Consider the following 21259-nt stretch of genomic DNA (forward strand, 5'->3'; position numbering starts at 1 on the left):
TGTAGAGAGTTCAGCTAGAAACAAATCATCCTGTAGAGAGATCAGTTAGAAGAGGTCACCTTGTAGAGAGTTCAACTACAAAGAAATCACTACCTAAAGAGTTCAGCTGCAAACAAATCACCCTGTAGAGAGATCGGTTAGAAGAAGTCACCTTGTAGAGAGTTCAGCTACAAAGAAACCATCATGTAGAGAGTTCAGCTACAAAGAAATCACCCTGTAGAGAGTTCAGCTAGAAGAAGTTACCTTGTAGAGAGTTCAGCTACAAAGAAACCATCATGTAGAGAGTTCAGCTACAAAGAAAGCACCATGTAGAGAGTTTAGCTGCAAACAAATCACCTGTAGAGAGTTCAGCTAGAAACAAATCATCCTGTAGAGAGATCAGTTAGAAGAGGTCACCTTGTAGAGAGTTCAGTTACAAAGAAATCACCACCTAAAGAGTTCAGCTGCAAACAAATCACCCTGTAGAGATATCAGTTAGAAGAAGTCACCTTGTAGAGAGTTCAGCTACAAAGAAACCATCATGTAGAGAGTTCAGCTACAAAGAAATCACCCTGTAGAGAGTTCAGCTAGAAGAAGTCACCTTGTAGAGGGTTCAGCTACAAAGAAACCATCATTTAGAGAGTTCAGCTACAAAGAAAGCACCATGTAGAGAGTTTAGCTGCAAACAAATCACCTGTAGAGAGTTCAGCTAGAAGCAAATCATCCTGTAGAGAGATCAGTTAGAAGAGGTCACCTTGTAGAGAGTTCAGCTACAAAGAAATCACTACCTAAAGAGTTCAGCTGCAAACCAATCACCCTGTAGAGAGATCAGTTAGAAGAAGTCACCTTGTAGAGAGTTCAGCTACAAAGAAACCATCATGTAGAGAGTTCAGCTACAAAGAAATCACCCTGTAGAGAGTTCAGCTAGAAGAAGTCACCTTGTAGAGAGTTCAGCTACAAAGAAACCATCATGTAGAGAGTTCAGTTACAAAGAAACCACCATGGATGTAGAGAGTTTAGTTGCAAACAAATAACCTGTAGAGAGTTAAGCTAGAAACAAATCACCCTGTAGAGAAATCAGCTAGAAGAGGTCACCTTGTAGAGAGTTCAGCTACAAAGAAACCATCCTGTATATAGTTCAGCTATATTTTAAAGTCACCCAGTAGAGAGATCAGCTGCTAAAAAATATCCTGTGGGGAATAATGGGCATGTAATAAATATATGTATATAATTTGTATAATTACTAATAAAATCAAAAATAATTGAAGTATTAAAAACCTTCTATAAGTTCTTTTCTTCTTCCTGTGGTAAATAAAAAAACACATGGGTTAAAAAAGCCCCAAAGCCAGCTATAGGCTGGCTTTGCAGTATACAAATACAAAAGAAGTGATATCTAATCAAAAACAGCCAAGCTGTAAAAAACGGTGCAGCCCCCAAAAAGGCCATGGTGAAAAAAGATGTGAAATCCAAGGTGGCGGCCAAGAAATGGCTGTGATGGTAGGTTAATGGTAAAAATTTTAATAACGACAATTCAGGTGAATTTTGAAATCCAAGGTGGCGGCCAAGAAATGGCTGTGATGGTAGGTTAATGGTAAAAAATTTAATAACGACAATTCAGGTGAATTTTGTGCCACTTGGTCTTGGCATCAAATTCACCTGAATTGTCGTTATTAAAATTTTTACCATTAACCTACCATCACAGCCATTTCTTGGCCGCCACCTTGGATTTCACATCTTTTTTCACCATGGCCTTTTTGGGGGCTGCACCTTTTTTTACAGCTTGGCTGTTTTTGATTAGATATAATTAGTCCGATAAAGTGCATGTCTAGTGACAAGATTATGCACGCATCTTATAGTCGGGAGTTTCACAACCTTACACAGATATCCGTATAACCAAAATGATGGTACATATGCATGGGCACTAATTCTTTATGTTGATAACTGTAGAAATGACCCATGTGTGTGGAATTGTTGGGGAATCAGAATGGAAACGAGTAATATGCATCTAACTACATTATTGTCCCCATTGACTCCACAAGGTGCATAATAATATCAGTACTCTAAGCTCGCTGTGTCTTTCTGACGAGATTCCAGCTGAGATCAGCAGAAACTTATTGCTAATACTGAGTTGTTTAAAATTTATGTAGCTGAATCAAGAAATTAAAACTTTCCCCGTAAAACCATAATGGATTCAAAAATTATTTGATTGTTAGGGCATTGCACCTGTACATATTGCATGAGTGCATGCATTGTGCATATCATTTTATTATAGCATTGATCCATCTAGTTCAATATAAAGTACACTCTGTAATAATAATAGTAAGTACTGAGTTAATGAGCACGTCATGACCATATCACCCCTTCTACAAGTAAATACATACACTAAACACCCTATAACTCCTGTTTAGTCTAACTGCATGAGTGGTCAGAAAAATAACAGCTTATTACCTAGCAACATATAGCCACTAAAGAGCACTAAAAGCTTAATAGTAATAACCTGCAGAAGACTATATACATATCTAAAGCATGTGGCTACATGTATATGACACCATTAGAGCTTGTGATATGTTCTAAGCATATTTTACTCTATACTAATGAGTGACACATCGAAAATTAATTACACTGTAGCACAAGCTCCAGGATATCATAGTATACATTTAAACACATCCTGTTCCATGACACAGGGATTTTGTCTATATAGTGACAGTTGCTGTTGTACCTAGGGGAAGAGATAATGCAGTAGGTTGCCTTAAAATTAACACAAAATTTAATCATTATATATTATGTTTACATGCAAACTATTAAAATAAATAAATAAATATATTTAAACAAAAATAAATGGTATGCATGTGTCATAACAAACGCAAATTGTATTATGATGAAACCAAAATAAATATGATGTACTTTGTATTAGTGCGCATACATAACAAGAAAATTACAAATCCCATTTTAGAGAAATAGTTAAATCAAGCTTCAGTTTCATCCACAACCTACAAAACAGCAAATAATATAAGACAACATAAACGCAAGACAATCTAAATATAAAGTGTTAGAAAATGCCTAGTTACACGACAGATTATAACGTTTCTTATTTATTATGTTGCAGCACTCAATCTGCTCTGCCCATAATTGTGCTCAATATTTATGCTGTAGCCTCAAAATGTTTTACTTGAAAAATAATTACTTTTGGCCTAATACTGTTTTTAATGAAATATTTTTATCACTCTGGTTGTTTTGTGTATAAAATACTCTGATAAAACAGTCATGTCAAATAACTGTAGGACTACTCAATTAGGTGTCCTACAGACATGCACTTGTGCGTAAAGCCTTAATAAAAAAATTTTAAAATTCTAGTAATGATTTATAGCATGACATAAATATGCTAGCATCAAATAGTTGATGAGATTATGCTAAAAATTATGTTGACATAATCAGAGGGTGTCCATAAGCTAGACTGCATGCATGCTGTAAATGTTAATGGATGGTTTTATGTGTAAGTGTAATGGATGGCTACAGTGTGTATATAGTATAAAAATAAATATAGTCACATCTGACTGCTCTATTAGAGTCAAAGGTAGTATGATTACTTGTGTCACAGATATTGTTATGAAAAAGGTGCTCAAAATCATGGTAATATTAATAGCTAGCTTGCTATTAGGCCCGAGGCAAATATGCTCAAAAATGCTTTAAGAAATTTCCCAAAATTTCACCTATTATGCTCTTCAGCGTTGATAAGTGTTCCCATTTATGCTTGCATTATGGGTTAACAACATTTCTATATAAAGAGACTGTTCTATTAGAGAAAATATCAATCCAAGGAACTTAAGTACAACTATCCACTGACTGCTCTATTAGGGAATATCGACTTAATTTCATGGAATTAACCCCATAGTTTGAAATATCCACTAGTATTATGCTGGCATAGCACTACAGCTTAGTATGGTTTTTATTATTCTGGCGTACCAGTATTTTGATGCAGGCATACTTGCTATGGATTAAAGTGAGATAAACTCTATGGTTTGCTGCATTGACATTGAAAATTTTGAATTTGCAGCTTATGACTTTCCTGAGCTATACTGGATTGAAATGATTAAAATTGCATATCCCACAATCTATTAATGAGCATATATCGATGGCTTTCCCAAACTAGGTCACACATGAATGAATATAAGTTCTAAAAATATGTGACTGTTCTGTTTTAGTAACTATGTCTTACTGTATATGGTACTATTCCTCATACTTTGTATAGCACAGAACTCTCTATAGAGCTGGATATTTAATACATAAGGTAAGTGTCCCTAATATGAGCCAGTACATATTATGGTACACTTTGCTAACTTGGGCTATTATAGTAGGTGCTTAGCTACTTCACTGTTTGTATCATGCTATAAAGGTACTTTGATATGCTAGTTATCACACCGCATAAATTGTGAGTGAGCTGAATGTTGTTGAAGATATTGACTTACTTAATATCAAGCTAAATTCAGTTGTCTACAGATGACTTATCAGAAAGCTGGTAAGTGCTTTGAAGGTGATTAAATGCAATTTGTGCAGCATTTTAATTATCTTTATAACAAGCTGCTTGAAACATATTCTGTTATCCGAAAGGTAGAAAAGGTGATTGCTCAGCTATTGAGTGTGTCAGAAATTTCTGAAATGAAGGAAAAACACATACTTGCTTTTGTCTTTGCATTTGAATTATACTGCACTGACTGTTTTTGTACACCTTCACATAAATTGGAAGCTATATTGCCACTGAAAGTAACTTGTCTCAACTGTACCAACATTTACATGAAAGGAAGCCATACAAGGACAATCTACTTTCATGAGAGTTGTGTTGGACAAATTTCAATATTCTGTAGGCAACATGTTGGTGAGCACCTGGTCCAAATTTTATTAGTTTATGTGCTTTCTGCTCCAAGTTAGAGGATATTGAAGTATTTTGCAAATCAAGTCTTCCATTATATATGTATTCCAATATGTCTTCCATATGTCTTCAGTAGTTAAATATGTCTTCCAAGTTTCTGTCTTGCAATTAAATTAAGCTGTATAGCTAATTTTTCTTACCTTAGTGGGAGCAAGTCTTTGCCTAGCTTCATCAACTTCACTTCTGCTAGCTTTTGGAGGATCAGCTACTTGAAGCTTAATCTGCCTAGGACTTAAACTGTGGTTAAATGACCTCACAAATGCTGAGTGATCATCATGATTAGGTGTAGTCAGCTCAATCACTGGTACCATGTTATGTGCTGAACTGTCATCACTGATCTCAATGGCTGTATCATCAACTGGTTTTCGAAGAGGTGGAATGGGAAAAGGGTAGCTTTGAGTTGGATCATCATTTGGTTTTCCTTCTGCCCAGTCACGGAGAAATCCACGTGACCTTTTTCTCCAGTCATCCTGTGTGTAAGTGCAAGTAATGTATATCTTGTTTTGCACTGAAATATAATTAATCATCAACCATGGTAGTTGTTTAATAATGGGGGCTGCCTATTAGTTGCTTAACAGAACACTTAAAACAGCAAACATCCTTCACCTCAAAACAATGTTACTTTCAAGGAGTATGTATCAATGTACACAAATGAAGTTTGTTGTTTTGTTTATATTCATGATGGATCAGGAATTAAAAAAAATGAGTACAGACCATAGAAATAAAACATAGTAAAATAAAAGAGGTCGTCTACATCTGTAGTCAATAATGCATAGTAATTATATAGTAGCAGTTAATTTAAACTATCGTGGCTACAGGTGTAGGCAACCTTCCTTGGTTTGCTACCTTTCATGTGATCTCAACTCTAAAATTTCAAAATTTTTCTTGTGCTTGTTTGCCAACTTTTATGTGCTACCCATCAAACTATTGGGAAATGCATCCAACACAAAGGAGGACACAGGTAGCTAAGTCCATGGCCTTATGAGTTACTGCAGTAGATGAAAAGGCACAGCTTGGGACCAAGCAACTCTGAATAGTGAATAAATCAAACGCATAGAGTTAATAGTACATCAGTTAGTTAATGGGAATTTGAGCTATAATGTGAAAACCAACCATACATACATGCACTTTGTGATCTCTTTATAGAGCAGTCAAATGCATGCAACGTTCAGTAGCTACTATTAATTTTAAATAGTACAAATTTCTCTTAAAATCTAGTTATTCTGTTTACTATAGACAAACAGCCAAGCTGTAAAAAAAAGATGCAGCTTTCCAAAAATATAGGCTAGCATGAAAACAATGTGGTATCAAAGGTGGCAGCCAAGAAATAGCAACAATACTGTCAAATTAAGTAATATTATTGCAGCCATTTCTTTTTGATATCACATCTTTTTCATACTAGCCTATATTTGAATGGCTACACCCTTTTTCGCATCTAGAGTTAACAGTAAGTCAGTTAGACAGTAAAAAAACTAAATAACAAAAAAAGTAACTTGTTGACAGTGTTTGGATCCTCTAATGCCACAAATGAAGTTGATTATATATAATCAATACTGCAAAGTTATTGTTAAGACAGGTTAATTGACAACTGATATTGCTTGGCAGAAAATCACAAACTTTCATACTCCCACTTATAGAATATTTGGTTGAAATGGCTTGATACATGTAATCTAATAGCAGCACCTAATGAGTTACGACTTTTAAATATAGTATCAGCTCAAAGTTCCAGCTAGTAGTATCAGGTTAGTACAGAGTCTTCTGTAATGTTACTCAGGTAAATTAGTGTTCTTAAATCAGTTGTTTATCAATAAACCAAAGACTGAGTTGCGCAGCCAATTAGCAAGATAGTAAAACATATATGTCTCACATGAACAAGCGCAATCACTGCTATGAGTTTACCCAATGATTGGGTGACAGAAGCTAGCCACAATGACAATTTACATAGCATTGTATTAACAACAATACTATCCTGTATATACAGCGTAAGTACACAATTACTCACTGATAGTGACTCATATGCATGACTGAATATTCCAATAAACAAACTTAGCACAATATAAATGAAAATAAAGATAAAAAGAGCAAGATAAAGTTTGGAAAACACTTCAGTTGTTGATGATAGGAAAGTTGAATCAAATTCTTCAAATGTCACATACAGATCATCTCCATTAAGAATGGTAAAGAGAGACTCTATTGACAACCAAAATGTTGTAAACTGTGAAAAAAATATAGTAAATAAATTAAATGTAATGTATCAGTGAAATTGTGTCTAGTAGCACACATTTAATTACATACTGTATAAGGGTACATATGGTACAAACCTTTGGATGATAAGAACTAAGCACCAACCATCCACACAGTGAGAATGCTATGAAAATGATGGCCACACAACATAAAAACCACAGGACACTGGGAAGAGCCAGAGAAACTGTGATGAATAACACCTGAAATAGACAAGAACATGTATAACGAAATGCAGCTAGCTGATTCTGATGTAGTTGCGTCTACATACATTTAAGGGTTCAAATGATATAAGCAGTCCAAATAAACCACACCATAGTAGCAATAGTCCAACTCCAAGCAAAAGCCTTACTGTTTCTAAAAGATCAATGACAATCTCCTCCTATGATAGCAAGTAAAATATAGCAGTAATGGTAATAATTATCAGATATACATGTAATGAAAATTAGAAATTTTACATTTTGAGTAGAAAAACTGCAGGGTGGTCATTTATATTGGCAGCCATAATAATGGACATTTAATTTCTACTTCAATCATATACAGAGTATATACATAGCATTGACCATAGTAAAGGGATTAAATGCCTACTAGTATTGTTGCAGGTGTATATTATGACCTCCCTTATTTCATAGGTTTTAGTTCTATGAACGTTACTCAAATTTTTCCTTTCACTTGTTTGTTAATTTTTTGCAACATTATTTGTGACTGGTGAACCAATGCAGGTTACAAGTGGAATAATATGCATCTAAACAGTATAATGTCAATATTGTACATAATATCTGTGAGAACTGATTATAGCTATATACCTGGTATTCAGTGATGATCTTTAGAATAGTTCCAGAAAATATGAGAGTGTTTGTAAATAGCATCAGGATGTACCACTTGTTAAATAAGTGACTGATTTCTTTCCAACGTAAATGCTTTTTATGAAATGCTGAGAAATGTAACTTCAGATCCTGACAATGCAACACTAAAGTTAATGTCTTGTTGTCACATGTGGCCAAGAAAGCCAGCGCGTCACACCATGTATATATTGACAATTTTCATGCCTGCATAGCTCCATATACATAGTCCCTTCTCCAAAGCACACCATTTTGTATTATAGCTGTTCTCCAGGTAGAGTGGCCCATATGGATGGCCAAAGTTTCATTTTTTTCCCTTCTTATTAAAGGGCCTAGATTTTATTTTTGCACACTTTACAAGAACTGTTATGAAACGCAAATGTGTACCTCGATTACATGGCACCTTGAAATTTGGTACAGATTAAAGAGTGTATAAAGGTGAATTCATGTGTTAAGTTTGCAAGGAATCTGACAAGTACCCAAGGTGTATATTTATTTGCATAAAAAGATTGAACCTTTGTTATACTTACAGGGTAAACTGCTTATGGAAATAACTTGAAATTTGGTGTGTACATATGTTAGCCATCATAGCAGTACTTTTGATGGTTGGCAAAACAAAAGTAACAGCTACAGAATTACAAAGCAAAAACAACTTTAAATTGCAGGGTCAAGATGCTCTAATAGAACAGTCACCGTAATGAATGGAAAATAATGCAAAAAAAACTTATCAGAATTTGAACCAGCTGAACATCCAAATCTTTAACTACTGAGCCACTGCTATCACGGCTGTAGTTTATAGATAAAAATTCTAGCTAAAATCTACTCAATAAAAAGGTCTATACAGTAATTTCATAGATCTACCAATGGAAATTTAGATTGCTCTGATTACATTAGAATTGTACAAAATGTGTGTTCTATTAGAGTATTACAATAATAATTATTACCAAAATGTCAAAAGAATGATACAACTATAATTTCTATCTTCAATAATCATCATTGTGTCCGTAGATGGATAAAAACAAACCCCAAAACCAGCCAGGCCATATTATGTAAAAAGAAATGAAATCCACACATAAACAGCCAAGCTGTTGCCTTCAATAGCCTGGATGAAGAAAGTTGTGAAATCAAAGGTGGCTGCCAAAAAATGGCTGCAATGATGTTAATGCTAATAAATTAAATTTTAATAATGGCTGTGTGCATAATATCATTGCAGCCATTTCTTGGCTACAATGATACCTTTGATTTCACAACTTTTTCCCATGGTATGCATGTGCACGCATTCTCAATTACTGTAACACTTGCGTACATTACTGTGTACATGTACATGTATGCATGCAAGTGTGCGTGAATGGACAACCTTGCACAATTTTATTGTTAAACAAACAGAATAGAAGTATGTTCCTGATGATAATATCAGTAGAATAAACACAAAGATATCGACAATAGTTGTTGTGGTCATGAAGTTATCACGGTGATATCTTATCAACTTTCTGTTTATTTGTACTTCAACAAAAATGCCACTGTACCGATCACTTTGTAGTAGTATATCAAAATGAACAAAAGATTTGACTTTGTTGTATTCTTCAATGTCCTTTTCATTAAACGAAGCAAACAGAGTGAAATTGAATGAAATGATGCTAACCCTACCAAAGTAACCAAAATACATGTATGTACTTATGTACTGTTTCAACACATGATGCTATGTAAATTTGTGACTGGGCCTGTGAAAATAGGGAATGCATGTGGGCACAAACTACACCCTATCACAAAATAAGTCATATCTCAGTAATACAATGAAATGTTTACATTCTGTCACTTGTGATATATAGCCAACTGAATGTTTAATGCGTTCTGAAAAGTATATGGCCATATCATAACCACAGAAAAAGTTATGAATCATGAAAGTTTGAAAAAGTAGGAAAGTTTTGTGTGCCCACATGCTCTATTTTCGCAGGCCTGGTCACACTTTATATAGCTAGAAAAATGACTATACATGAAAAATACAAACTACATGTGCCTGCGTGTGTACATGTTTGATAGTTTAGCCATTGTGTGTGATAAGTTTCTTCACATGGATTCCTTTATTTTACTTATGTAGTAGGTTTGTGCCAATTTTGCTGGCATAATTTCAATGGTAATAGGCTAGCAAAAGCATCAACGAAAAGAACATAAAGTAAAGTGATATTTTAGCCGTTACGATTAACTGAGGTAGAGTAACTTCATAAGTGCCAGTGTACTTATGAATATTAAAGCATTGTCAAGAATGTTGTGGGACAATCACAGTTTGTCACTGAAGAAAGTGTGCAAGGAACAAATATGTACAGCATAAGATAAAAAGCAGTGCTATAAATAATTTTTGTCTGAAAACTACATTATTTTTGTGAACCATAATTACCATACAGTACAAACAATGCTTTAGATTATTATTAAACAAATTATACACATAAATACTAGATCTATTTAATCAAAGGGTAACCGAATCATCAAAAGTACTGGGCATTTGTCTTAGCCAATTATGCTTTGAAAATAGTCTACTATGTTTCTGAGCAATGTTCAAAAATTCCTATATGTACATACTTGAGCCTTCTCAAGCCTTGCATGTACTAAATGATATGAAAACTGAACTTTTTATGCTGGAATAATAATGGGAATAATAGGCAGTGAAAAGAATCAGAAACTTACATTGGATGAATTCTAGGAATAACTGGTGCAAAATTATAAGTTTTGCTTGCAGTGTAATACAAAAAAATTCTTTGGATACACCTGTCCACTGAAACTGTGTAGGCATAAAAACAGTCAAAAAGATCAAGATACTCTATTGTAGCAATCACAAATTTTAACAAAGCAGTCAACTTCGTGTCTATAATTCTAATGTAGCAGTCACATATTGAAAATATGCTTATGCTTGCCACAAATGTCAGGAATAATTGTGAGAATAATAAGTGACTAAAAGAAAAAATTGCCAGAAAGAATAATTGTAAGATTTTGCAGCATAATAATAACAGACTTAAAAGTCTACGCATGTTTTATTTAGTCACATGTCTATGTGCACTATTTGTACATAGCCATAATCCCTATTGCACTACATTTGTAATATGTATATAATCCTCTAACCTGCCAATATTTTCTTCATCAATACAACACCTAACTTGATCTTTTATAGAACAACAGCATTCAGTTGTCTGACCACCGTCTATTGTATGGTTATCACAGCACTCTGCTGTTTCATTTGACACGCATTCAGTTGTTGGGGCATATATTGTTGGATGAAGGTTTTCTATGAATGTAAAACATGAACATTTATAGCAATAAATGATGTAAAAAAAGAGATATGACAATTTATGGTGTATGGTATTGAATCAGTCTTTATTAATTTTGTGACTGGATGTTGAAAAAAACGATCTAAATTACACATTAGAAGTATCGAGATAGATGGTTTTAAAGAATTCAAACAATCATCACATAACTTGCCAAGGATAGTGAGCACATGTATGAAATTTACAAAAGAGATGCATACCTTTTAGACTACTTCCAGTACTTGTAGCTGCTTGAAGAGTTTCCCACCAAACAAGATAAAAATTGTGAGCAGTTGGATGAGTGAAGTAGTATCATGAGTGCTCACAAAGGGGTGGAGAGTGGTGGAGATGGATGTTAAAATGAAGGCAGACCATGATTGAAACCCAGACACAAGATTACAGGGCTGTGCTAGCTTAATTCTTAGTGGCTGATATATGTAGCAAAGAAAATGTTTGGCCAACTATATCAGGCTATCCACCATGCAGTACACCACTGATACTTGCCAAGCCTTCACAAGGCCAAAAAACCGTCATTCAAGCTTGCCACACCACCCAGAATAGATGTCTCTCTCAAAACCAGCCTTGAGAAGTTTGATCTCCTTCGTGAATAACTTAGTAATCACAAGTGGCATTGCTAAAGACTCTCGAATGCCTAATCCACTGAATAATTCTACTGATTTCAATCACTAACAGGTACTGTTTCACTATAAATTGCTGTCTCTGATCATTGTGTTTACTAGGGTGTAGCATATACTAGTTATAACACAATTACTCGGGATATAACTGAAATCCCAGGAGTCGTGCATGTACTTCATTCATATCCCTTGTAGGTGTGCCCCCATTATTTAAGACCACACCCTTGGATCTCCATGTTTTAGATTTTGCCTTAGTTTTAAAATTCAGAAGATCCTTGTGTTAGGCTTCTAACCTATGAGTGCACCTACAGTAAATGGTATATATCATTTCATGACTGTTCACTGATTATATATAGTGCTCAGATGTATATGCTGTATCAGCAAATCTCTTTTAGCCATGATATAACTGCATATCAGCATTTCTGTGCAAACGAAAAGTATAGAAATGGAATTATTTCCCCACTATCTGGTATTATTTGAATTTATATACTGTACTGTACTTTTAGCAAGAGTGACATAATAATTCAGTGGTAGCATTACCATGTTTGCAGTCTGGAGTATTATTGACAAATTGAACAATCATTCTCAAGTTACTAGGAGTATCTGATATATCACCACTCTCAAAACTGACATACTTGTAAGGTATCACATACTGATCTGAGATGCTGTAATACTGTAGTGATGGAGACAGCAAATAAAATACATTTTGTAGCTAACAGGATTTTGGAAAATCAGTCTTGATGTCACACAGTATGGTAGTACTGTAATATTAGGGATCATGTAGGTTTGGGCTTTTTTGGTGAAAAATCACCCCAAATTCAGCTTCACAATATCTTCGGCAGTATTGGTGAGGTGTAATCAAGCCCAAAAGTGTCTTCTGAGTGGCCAAAAATGCTTCTAATAAGTTGCCATGGAATTATAAAAGATTTGTTCAGCAGATTTTCTACTGACTAACTGCCTGTCTGATGCCCTTCAGACAACCATAAACATTTTAATAACAGTAAAGACTACAGGTGTGATATTTTCACTGCTAGATGTCACTTCAACCCGAGAGATGCCTTTTGGTCTACTGTAGTACATACAGTGCATGCACCATGGACTTTCCATTGTCCTAGCCCTCCTTTGGATCCCAGTTCTTTTCACTAACAATTCAAAGGTGTGACTTGTGGTAGCAAGATATGGCTTCCCAATGGCTGGCTTATCACTAAGTCTTGTATTTTTTGCTGTAGCAACTAGATTGATTGCTTTTAGGGGCATGCAAGGTTAATTTTTAAGGCATGTCTGGTGCCATTCTTCTTTTGATGTGATATGCTTGGGTTCATTAGTTATAATTATGTTATTAAAAAGTAAAGAAACAAGTAGAAAGAAAAACTAGAAATTTTAAATTGGATCAGGAATCAAAGAAAAAATATGTGATGAAACTACGGAATGAAATAAGAAAGGTTCAACTTGCAGATATAGTGGGCATTTAATCCCTGACTTTCTTCTAATTTTTCCTTCTACTTGTTTATAATTCTAATGCATAATTGCATATTAATGACCAACATAAGACATTCCAAGCTACCAATGTACAGTGATTACAATCATTATAGTCACTACACTGTATTCAAACAAATCCTGCATGGGAAATAATAACAGGTGGATAAGTGCTTTAATGATCACATGACCATTTCATGCATGGCATTATCACTGATTTTCCAATATCTGTTCACAATGGTGTATACATACATAAATTAAAAGTTCCAAATGTCACATTGTGTGTGCATACATACATATGTATTAATACAACATCAATATCGTGCCCTGTACAAAAACTCCAATAGCAGCTTGTCATACAATTTTGATATACTACAGCAAACTAGCTAATAGAATTAGTATATCACTTGTACATTTGATTATGCATCTGATAGGCCAACAAAATTGTTGCCTAACAATCATTACTAGGCAACCACTACTAATTCTAAAAATAATTTTGACACCATTTAGCAACCGCCACAAACATGTAACTAGGTCAGGTTTTAATTTTGTTGCCTAGCAACAGTTGCTATGGATTGTTGGAACAATTTTCAAAAAGATTGCAGGCTGCAACACATGTGCATACTCCTTAAACATGCTAATCACAAGGAACTACTCACCAGCACTAATAATGGTATAAAAACATTAGAAATCGCTGTTACTGCTTACAGGTGGGAGACAAGATGTTGTATTAACATATTATACTACAGATAGCTATCATGGTATTCGAAATAATATACCAAAAGATATACATATTTAGGAAAGGGTGCTATATTATGGAGATGGCAAGGGAAGGGGCACAAACAGGCTAAGTTGTAAGGGGAGAGCAAATTCTCTTGTTAGTTGCTGTATTTTTTAAGTAGCAATGATCACTCCTTAGTAGGTTGATTGTGTCATTATGGCCTTTGCGGATGGTGTGAAGTCTTTAAAGTGGTTATGAAAGTCCTAATACCAGCAACACAATAAATATTTTTAGAGGCACTTACTACGTACGAAGGTGCTGGGTGACAGTTGTTTTAACTTTGGTTTCAGGTGAGTTTGCAATAAATGTTAGTATCATGTGTTTTCATGCATTATATAAATTGATTTTGGTCTGATAATGGCTCTTCCACAGAGGGGGGGGGGGGGGGGTCTCAGAGCAAAATTAATAAAACTAAGGTGACAACTTTAAGAGACATACGTTGTTTAGCATATGATTGTGATAATTTCATAAGTGTACAAGTCTCTTGTCACTGAGTAAAAGACATAACAACATAGAAAACATTGCTTTTTGAATTAAAAGGCAATGTAATTGGAGTCAGTAAGTACCTAGGTTTACTTGATAACTAATTGCATGTACTTTTCTTGTATTTTAATTAATTCCTTACTTATGCATGTATTATAGTCAGTTTGGGTTCACCTGAGTGAGCCCCACCAAAAACAGTCCGGTCAACATGTGTTCATTCCAAATGTTTTGTGCTGGAAGAAACATATTGTCATGTAAATATGTTTGTGTGCCTGAATTATCCATACTAAATGTATGGGATATTTTTACATAAAGCCTCATAATTATCTCACTTGTTCTTGTGTTTAAGGGCTTCACAGTGCTACTAAATGCTTAGGCAGCTAACAAGAGTGATTAACAAGAAGCCCTAACATACTATATAGTACAATTCACTTACAGACATGACAATGTGAGTGATTTGCTCGTAGACGTCCTTCAAAGTATAAATATTGGTAACAGGTCCTGGAGTAAAGTATTTTTTGAATGCAACTGAGCTTTGTGACAGGTAGCTTGTGAGATTGGATGTCTGTGAGACATAGATGCATCCCTGCAGATAAAGATGACCATACTGTCATCATGCTGAATAGTATACAATAGTGCAGAGGAATTAAGCATATAAACAAGCACAAATTATTTCATGCTAGCAGATTTCATTATTGCAAAACATTCACTGCTGGCCATACACATTCTATGTATTATGCAGGTACCTGTACAATAATTTTACAAGGGCCAGAAAAGCTCAGCCTGAAGTTATTGTCATACTCTTCTGTACAATCCCATGAGTCATGAATCAACACAGGATTGGCATGTAAACTACAATCATGAGTATATGTGACTACAGTACATTGTAGATGCTATTACATCAGGACAGGGCAATGCTTGACTATTTAAACTGCAGAGCAAACAAACAACTATTGAAATATATAGCTTCATGCACATGCTATGCTGAGTGAGCAATATATATTACATAGTCAGCAACAGAAGTCTTATCAGTTCATTTCCTTGTATATATTAAATAGTCCTCATACAAGGAAATTGATATTGCATTCATAGCTGTCATTTATTCATTTACTAGGGGGCTTTACAGCACAAGTGTTGAAGGTCAGTAGGACACCTAGTCCTACTGCCTTGATCTTAATTTATGCTTGAACTTTCTGTCAGGTGGTCAGGATGTTTTCTCCCTGTTCATTTTATGTATTTGTATCCATGGGAATGACTTGTTATCTCATAGTACCAAATGTATAGGTAAATGGACACTATACAATAAACAGAGTTGGAGTTGTTATTTTAAAAATGAGTGAAAACTCACATATGTATGTGACTGGATTAGATTCAGATTTAAAAACGCCTAAGATGATACACATCCAGATTTGTGACTTTAAAGGACCATAACTCAATGTAGGAGTATGCTATTGCTTTCAAATTGTGACCTGTGCTTGGATAATCCATAGAAAGACTTGTGTGAAAATTGTAGCTTAATAGCATACTGCGTGCATGGCAAAGTTACAAGCGGTTAAAGTCAGAGAATTGGATGTGTGTGGAAGCCTGGTTTTGTCAAATCCAGTCACATATGCATAGTAACCATCTCTTTATTAAATTATGGTAGGCCATAAACATAGATAAAATACATTATTGTAACAAATTGTTTTGTTCTTATCAAGATTGCAATTCACACCAACTACCTGTGTTGCTGTTGTCTACTGAAGATATTATGGAGTATGCTTTATTATGCAGTACTGACATTTGCAGCAGTGATCGAATTGTGTAATGCTTGCGTGGGGCGTGAGCATGAGTGTAGGCTTTGATCATAGACTAAGTTTAGCCACTATATGTATGATGCTACGCTTTCACGCCACTACGTAATGAGATTCGAACAGAGATGGAAATGTCATTGTGGCTATAATATAAATAAAATTTTAAAACACACACTATTTGGCTATTTAACTTGATGAAATTTTTTTCCTTAAACTAAGTAAAATATAACAGCCTTGCATCGATGATGGGAGAAACACATGTATATATAATTATATTATGTAGACTCCATTAAAAACAAAATCAAGGGATGATGGAATCGGACAAGACATTATTAAACCAAGGCATTGTTGAAAATTCCCTCAAACCAGCAGATTCAGTAGGGTCTTTAACACAAGGGTTTGACTCCCTATATTCACAGTACCCCTCGTATAGAAGGATAACAATTATGATGATACTGCTGCCCTTTCAAATGTGTTTTCAATAATGTAACAATTGTATACAGTGCTTTCAACCTTAAGTACTTTCGGATATGTACTTTACCTCCACCCTCCAGTGGTATTACTGAAATGTGTATCTGTACTTTGTAGCTACATCATTACTTTTATTTTCACTGCATGACCCGTAAGTATGGCTTCCTTACCAGAGACTGTAAGATCCACAAGATCACCAGACTGGAACAATTTTAAACATGGATAACTTATAGATGTTGTTGAACTGATTATTACTGTAGTTTACTAGCTACCTAGTTCTTGTAGATAGCCACATTTTATCTAATTTCAAGAATAATGATCAGGTCACTATAAGTTATCAACTCTATGTTTCCCAATTCCCACTGCAAACAGATTCTTTTCTACATGGTTTTATTCATTATGCTTTTAATTGATCAGTTTATTCATTATTTGTCATGTGATTGTGTAGCAGTTGCTATTTTTAGCATTATATAACATAACCTATTTGGCATTTACTGTATTCAGCATTTGCTGTATTCATGCTATTAGTTTAACATTAACATTGTATCCCTTTTTACAGCTGTTGTGTGCATGGATCATGAATAGTATATAGCAACAGCTATAATTGAGGCACCAGTGCCCCAACAAAACCCCAAAATTGTGTACGAGAGCCCCAATATTTAAGGAGATACAATATTAAAATATTTTACCAAGTTCTACTTGTGTATGAAACAGAACAGTAGACAATAGAGGAGTACAAGTGTTCTTTGGCCAGAACATATATCTAGCAGTCAATTACTAATAGTCATTGTAGTTACCCAGTTTTTGTCATGTATCATTGTGATTTTAGTTGCCATTACTAAATAATTTATATAATAATACTGTTCTTGCTTTACACTTGTTGTAAATGGACTGAAACAAAAATATCCCTGATTTGGATTTCATTAGATTAATAGTGTATAGGAATTGCAGGTCGTTGGCGACCCCTTGGCTATAATAAATAACAAAGCGACTACCCATGCACATTCATTTTTTGAGGTCAGTGATGTGGGAAACATTACAACTGGTGTCCATATGATGTAGCATTAGCCACTATAGCTCTCGCCATAGCTAGCTATGCAGGTGCATGTGTACATAGTTACAGACTACATGCAGTTATCTCACAATAGTAGCGATTCCGGAATTCCATAAATTTTGCATAAAATTTTCTCCGTGAATCTTCCATTGGAGAGTTGGCACAATCATTTCGTTGCCATACGAGTGATTGATCAAACAATTGGATCATTTCTAGGGTTTCTGGGGGCAAGGAATACAATGGTGCAGTTAGTTTCCTGCTACAAATATGTTTGTGTGGAGTTTTATGCCAATTATAAGATTATTTTGCAATATAGCCACCACAATGTTATGTTCTTTTTGCAAGAAACGACCCAGCACATGCTAGTTACACCAAGGTGAGCATTTTTGTCCATGTAGTTTTCAATATTACTATGCTAAAAGTCAGCAAATTTGCACCACAAATGGCGCATCTCTTTGATGCACCATTTTGGTAGCTGTCAAGCTATACATTAAGAGACAAAATAATCATATAAGCAGCTATAAATCAACAGTAAAACTCCTTGCTTTGCATGCATTGTATTTTTGAGTGGAGATGACTGGAACAGAGTGGTTGCACTTCACCACGTGTATTTTGTTTTGCTATCTGCAAAATGCTAAATGCATGCAACTATTTAGTGGCTTTCTATGGAGGTGACCTTTATTCAGAGGGTCTTACAAGTAAGGTTACAATGTGGTCCATGTATTAAGGTATTTATAACAGAAAACAGAAGTTCAAAATGTTATTGCAAAGCTCAGTTATAAGCATTTGTTCAATTATGCCATTTTGGGACTTTTTCAATGGAAAGATACGGAGAAAATTTGCCTATTTTAAAGGACAAAATTGCTTATAACTCCACCATCCTATGACAGATTTCTAGTGTTTATGAGATCCTCAGGGAGTACTACACAAGGCTATGCTAAATAAAAATTATTTCCATTAATTTTAAAATTTTCCCTAAATCAATAGCTTAAGTACCCCCTGCCTCACCTGTACAGTAACTAATCCAACAAGTAAGATGTGTAAGGCTGCCTTCCATGGAAAACGTGGGTGATCTTTATCCATCCATTTCTGTATGTGGCTATTGAAGTGATCCTTTAATCGTTTCTTCATTTCTTGATCCGGCCTGGTGCTCATAGAAGCGGCACGTTCCGCCCTAGTTCCTGAATCAGTGGCCACGACGTCGCCATACTGCTTGCAACGACGATCATGCCAGCACGCCGTGATAAAGTACCGGCAAAGAAGCTCCCAACATCGTATTAGAATCGACCATATTGGTTTCCTCTTGGGTTTTTCAGTTTCGCTATTTGATTCAGGCAAAAGCCTGAGGGTGTAACTACTTAGATCACGAGTGTTTATTGACATCAGTATCTGTCTGGTTCCGCACTACTCCTCGATCGCTCTACAAGACCGTACCACGGTTAAGACTGAAAACGCAATCTGGTGACATCCGGGGGGGGGGGGGGGGGGGAGCATGTACCCTCCCCCCCCCCCAAAAAAATACTAGCTACAAGATCTAACAGAGTATAGTCAGTCAAATACTCTAATAGAATAGTTACCACATTTAGCTAACACGTTAGTCTCGCGCAGCCAGTCTCCCCACGGCACTTATCGATTAGAGATTATAAGCGCCTGCACGAAATAGGGCAGGCGCTTATAATCTCTAATTGATAAGCGCCGTGGGGAGAAATAGTGGTCTGGCTGCGCGAGACTACTAAATCTTGATAACGTTCATTAGATTATTATAGGTAGGGTTTCCACTCAAAATAGGAAGGTGCTTCATTCTGTTGTTTTTGGAGATTTTCAGACAGATTTACTTTAAGATAAAGCAAAACAAGTGCTAATTTGTTATTGGAATGTTTGCAGCAGTCACTATATCAACACAATTTTAACATAATAATATTATTATGTAAATATCCAAAAAGTGGTCACATGACCAAAAATTCCTTCATATAGACTTTCCACTGCAAAACAAGATGATATGTCAGTCTTTTTCATTGTTTCTGATGATTTTCATGCAGGCTGACCTTAAGATAAACCAAACAAGTGCTAATATATTATTAAAGTGTCTATTACTTTCAGTATCAGTGTAGTTTTAACTGTAAATACCCAAAAAGTGGTCATGTGGCCAAAAATCCCATTACAGCTATAAAGGATGTGCTATAGCACTACAAGATGTAGAAGTTTTCATAATAAAGCAAGGTAATACACTAATTGTGGCTTCGGTCATCCTAAAATACAGTGATTGTCTAATAAGCTGCCCAATTTAACTATTATGATATTTTGGTCTCGTGACCACTTTTGGTATGTTTTTGTGTGTTAAACTTATGCCGATACCCAATGCTACAAGCAATCTAATAATAAATTAGTACTTGTTTGCTTTATCTTAAAGGTCAGTCTGTGTGAAAATCAACAAAAAGAAGCACCTTCCTATTTTGAGTTGGAAACCCTATTATAGGTTGCACCGGGGTTGCATAAAAGGACCAAATGCCTGTACTATAGGCGCTCCCCAGAAAAACATGTAAATACAACATTAAAAAAAGAGTAAACATGTTTAAAAGATCCTAATAAATCTGATACACATACCCTGGAGGATTTTGTCCACCTTACTGAGTCCCCAGTGGCTTCATCTAGAGCATCATACCATGATCACACAGAGTCACACTTAGCTATAGCCTGCTATATAGGATCAAACTAAAATGCACATAATCCTTTGTACTGAGGTGGACAAAATCCTCCAGGAATTGTGTATCAGATTTATTAGGATCTTTATTCTTTTTAAATGTTGTATTTATATGTTTTTCTGGGGAACATCTATAGTACAGGCATTTGGTCCTTTTGTGCAACCTATAATAATCTAATGAACATTATGAGCAATAGCCAATGGCATATCCCATTATTAGCTATTGCTCATAACTGAACTATCCATAACTAATCCCTACAGCTTTTGGGTCACTTAGAAAGCATATTATTGTTTAGATATTTGTGCAAAAAAATAGACATGTACCTCCTGGATCCACCCCTGCAGTGATTACAAGCTCAGTTATTTGCCACAAAACACAACCACCTGTACCTGCCCATGATTACTTTCGTGTACGCAAATACGTATCTATATGCAGATAATAGCTACTGTATATCATCTATGACCACTGAGTTATGATTTGAAAGCCAACTCCGTGTAGCAAATGCGAGATGGAGATACTCTAATAGAATAGTCACCCTAATAGAGCATTCAGCTAATTTATGACTTACTTTACTATAGA

At 35.2% G+C, this 21259-nt stretch overlaps 1 protein-coding gene across 2 annotated transcripts; it reads right to left on the reverse strand.

Annotated features, from left to right (window-relative positions):
- Positions 1 to 2827: 2827 nt before the first annotated feature.
- On the reverse strand, positions 2828 to 19432 carry LOC136253276 (mucolipin-3-like). Of its 2 annotated transcripts, none has more exons than XM_066045914.1 (11): positions 18987 to 19432; positions 15097 to 15246; positions 12461 to 12593; positions 11104 to 11266; positions 9347 to 9632; positions 7954 to 8103; positions 7419 to 7529; positions 7228 to 7350; positions 6909 to 7121; positions 5047 to 5376; positions 2828 to 2969 (listed from the first exon to the last, which is right to left on the reverse strand). In XM_066045914.1, exons 1-11 carry the CDS (start codon positions 19359 to 19361, stop codon positions 2946 to 2948), a joined length of 2058 nt encoding a protein of 685 aa, XP_065901986.1. In that variant the 5' UTR covers positions 19362 to 19432; the 3' UTR covers positions 2828 to 2945. The 2 variants fall into 2 exon arrangements, with proteins under 2 accessions (XP_065901986.1, XP_065901987.1); XM_066045915.1 differs by lacking the exon at positions 18987 to 19432 and adding an exon at positions 14803 to 14893 and having other exon boundaries at positions 15097 to 15214.
- Positions 19433 to 21259: the final 1827 nt, after the last annotated feature.

The sequence above is a fragment of the Dysidea avara genome, chromosome 4, assembly GCF_963678975.1.
Source record: "Dysidea avara chromosome 4, odDysAvar1.4, whole genome shotgun sequence".
In the NCBI taxonomy this organism is placed as follows: domain Eukaryota; kingdom Metazoa; phylum Porifera; class Demospongiae; order Dictyoceratida; family Dysideidae; genus Dysidea; species Dysidea avara.

Coding starts and splice junctions, on each gene's coding strand:
- LOC136253276 (XM_066045914.1), bottom strand. CDS start 19,361: ATGTCAATAAACACTCGTGATCTAAGTAGTTACACCCTCAGGCTTTTG. Junction 12,594..15,096: donor TCACTCACATTGTCATGTCT/GTAAGTGAATTG, acceptor CCATCACTACAG/TATTACAGCATCTCAGATCA. Junction 7,530..7,953: donor AGATCATCACTGAATACCAG/GTATATAGCTAT, acceptor TTGCTATCATAG/GAGGAGATTGTCATTGATCT.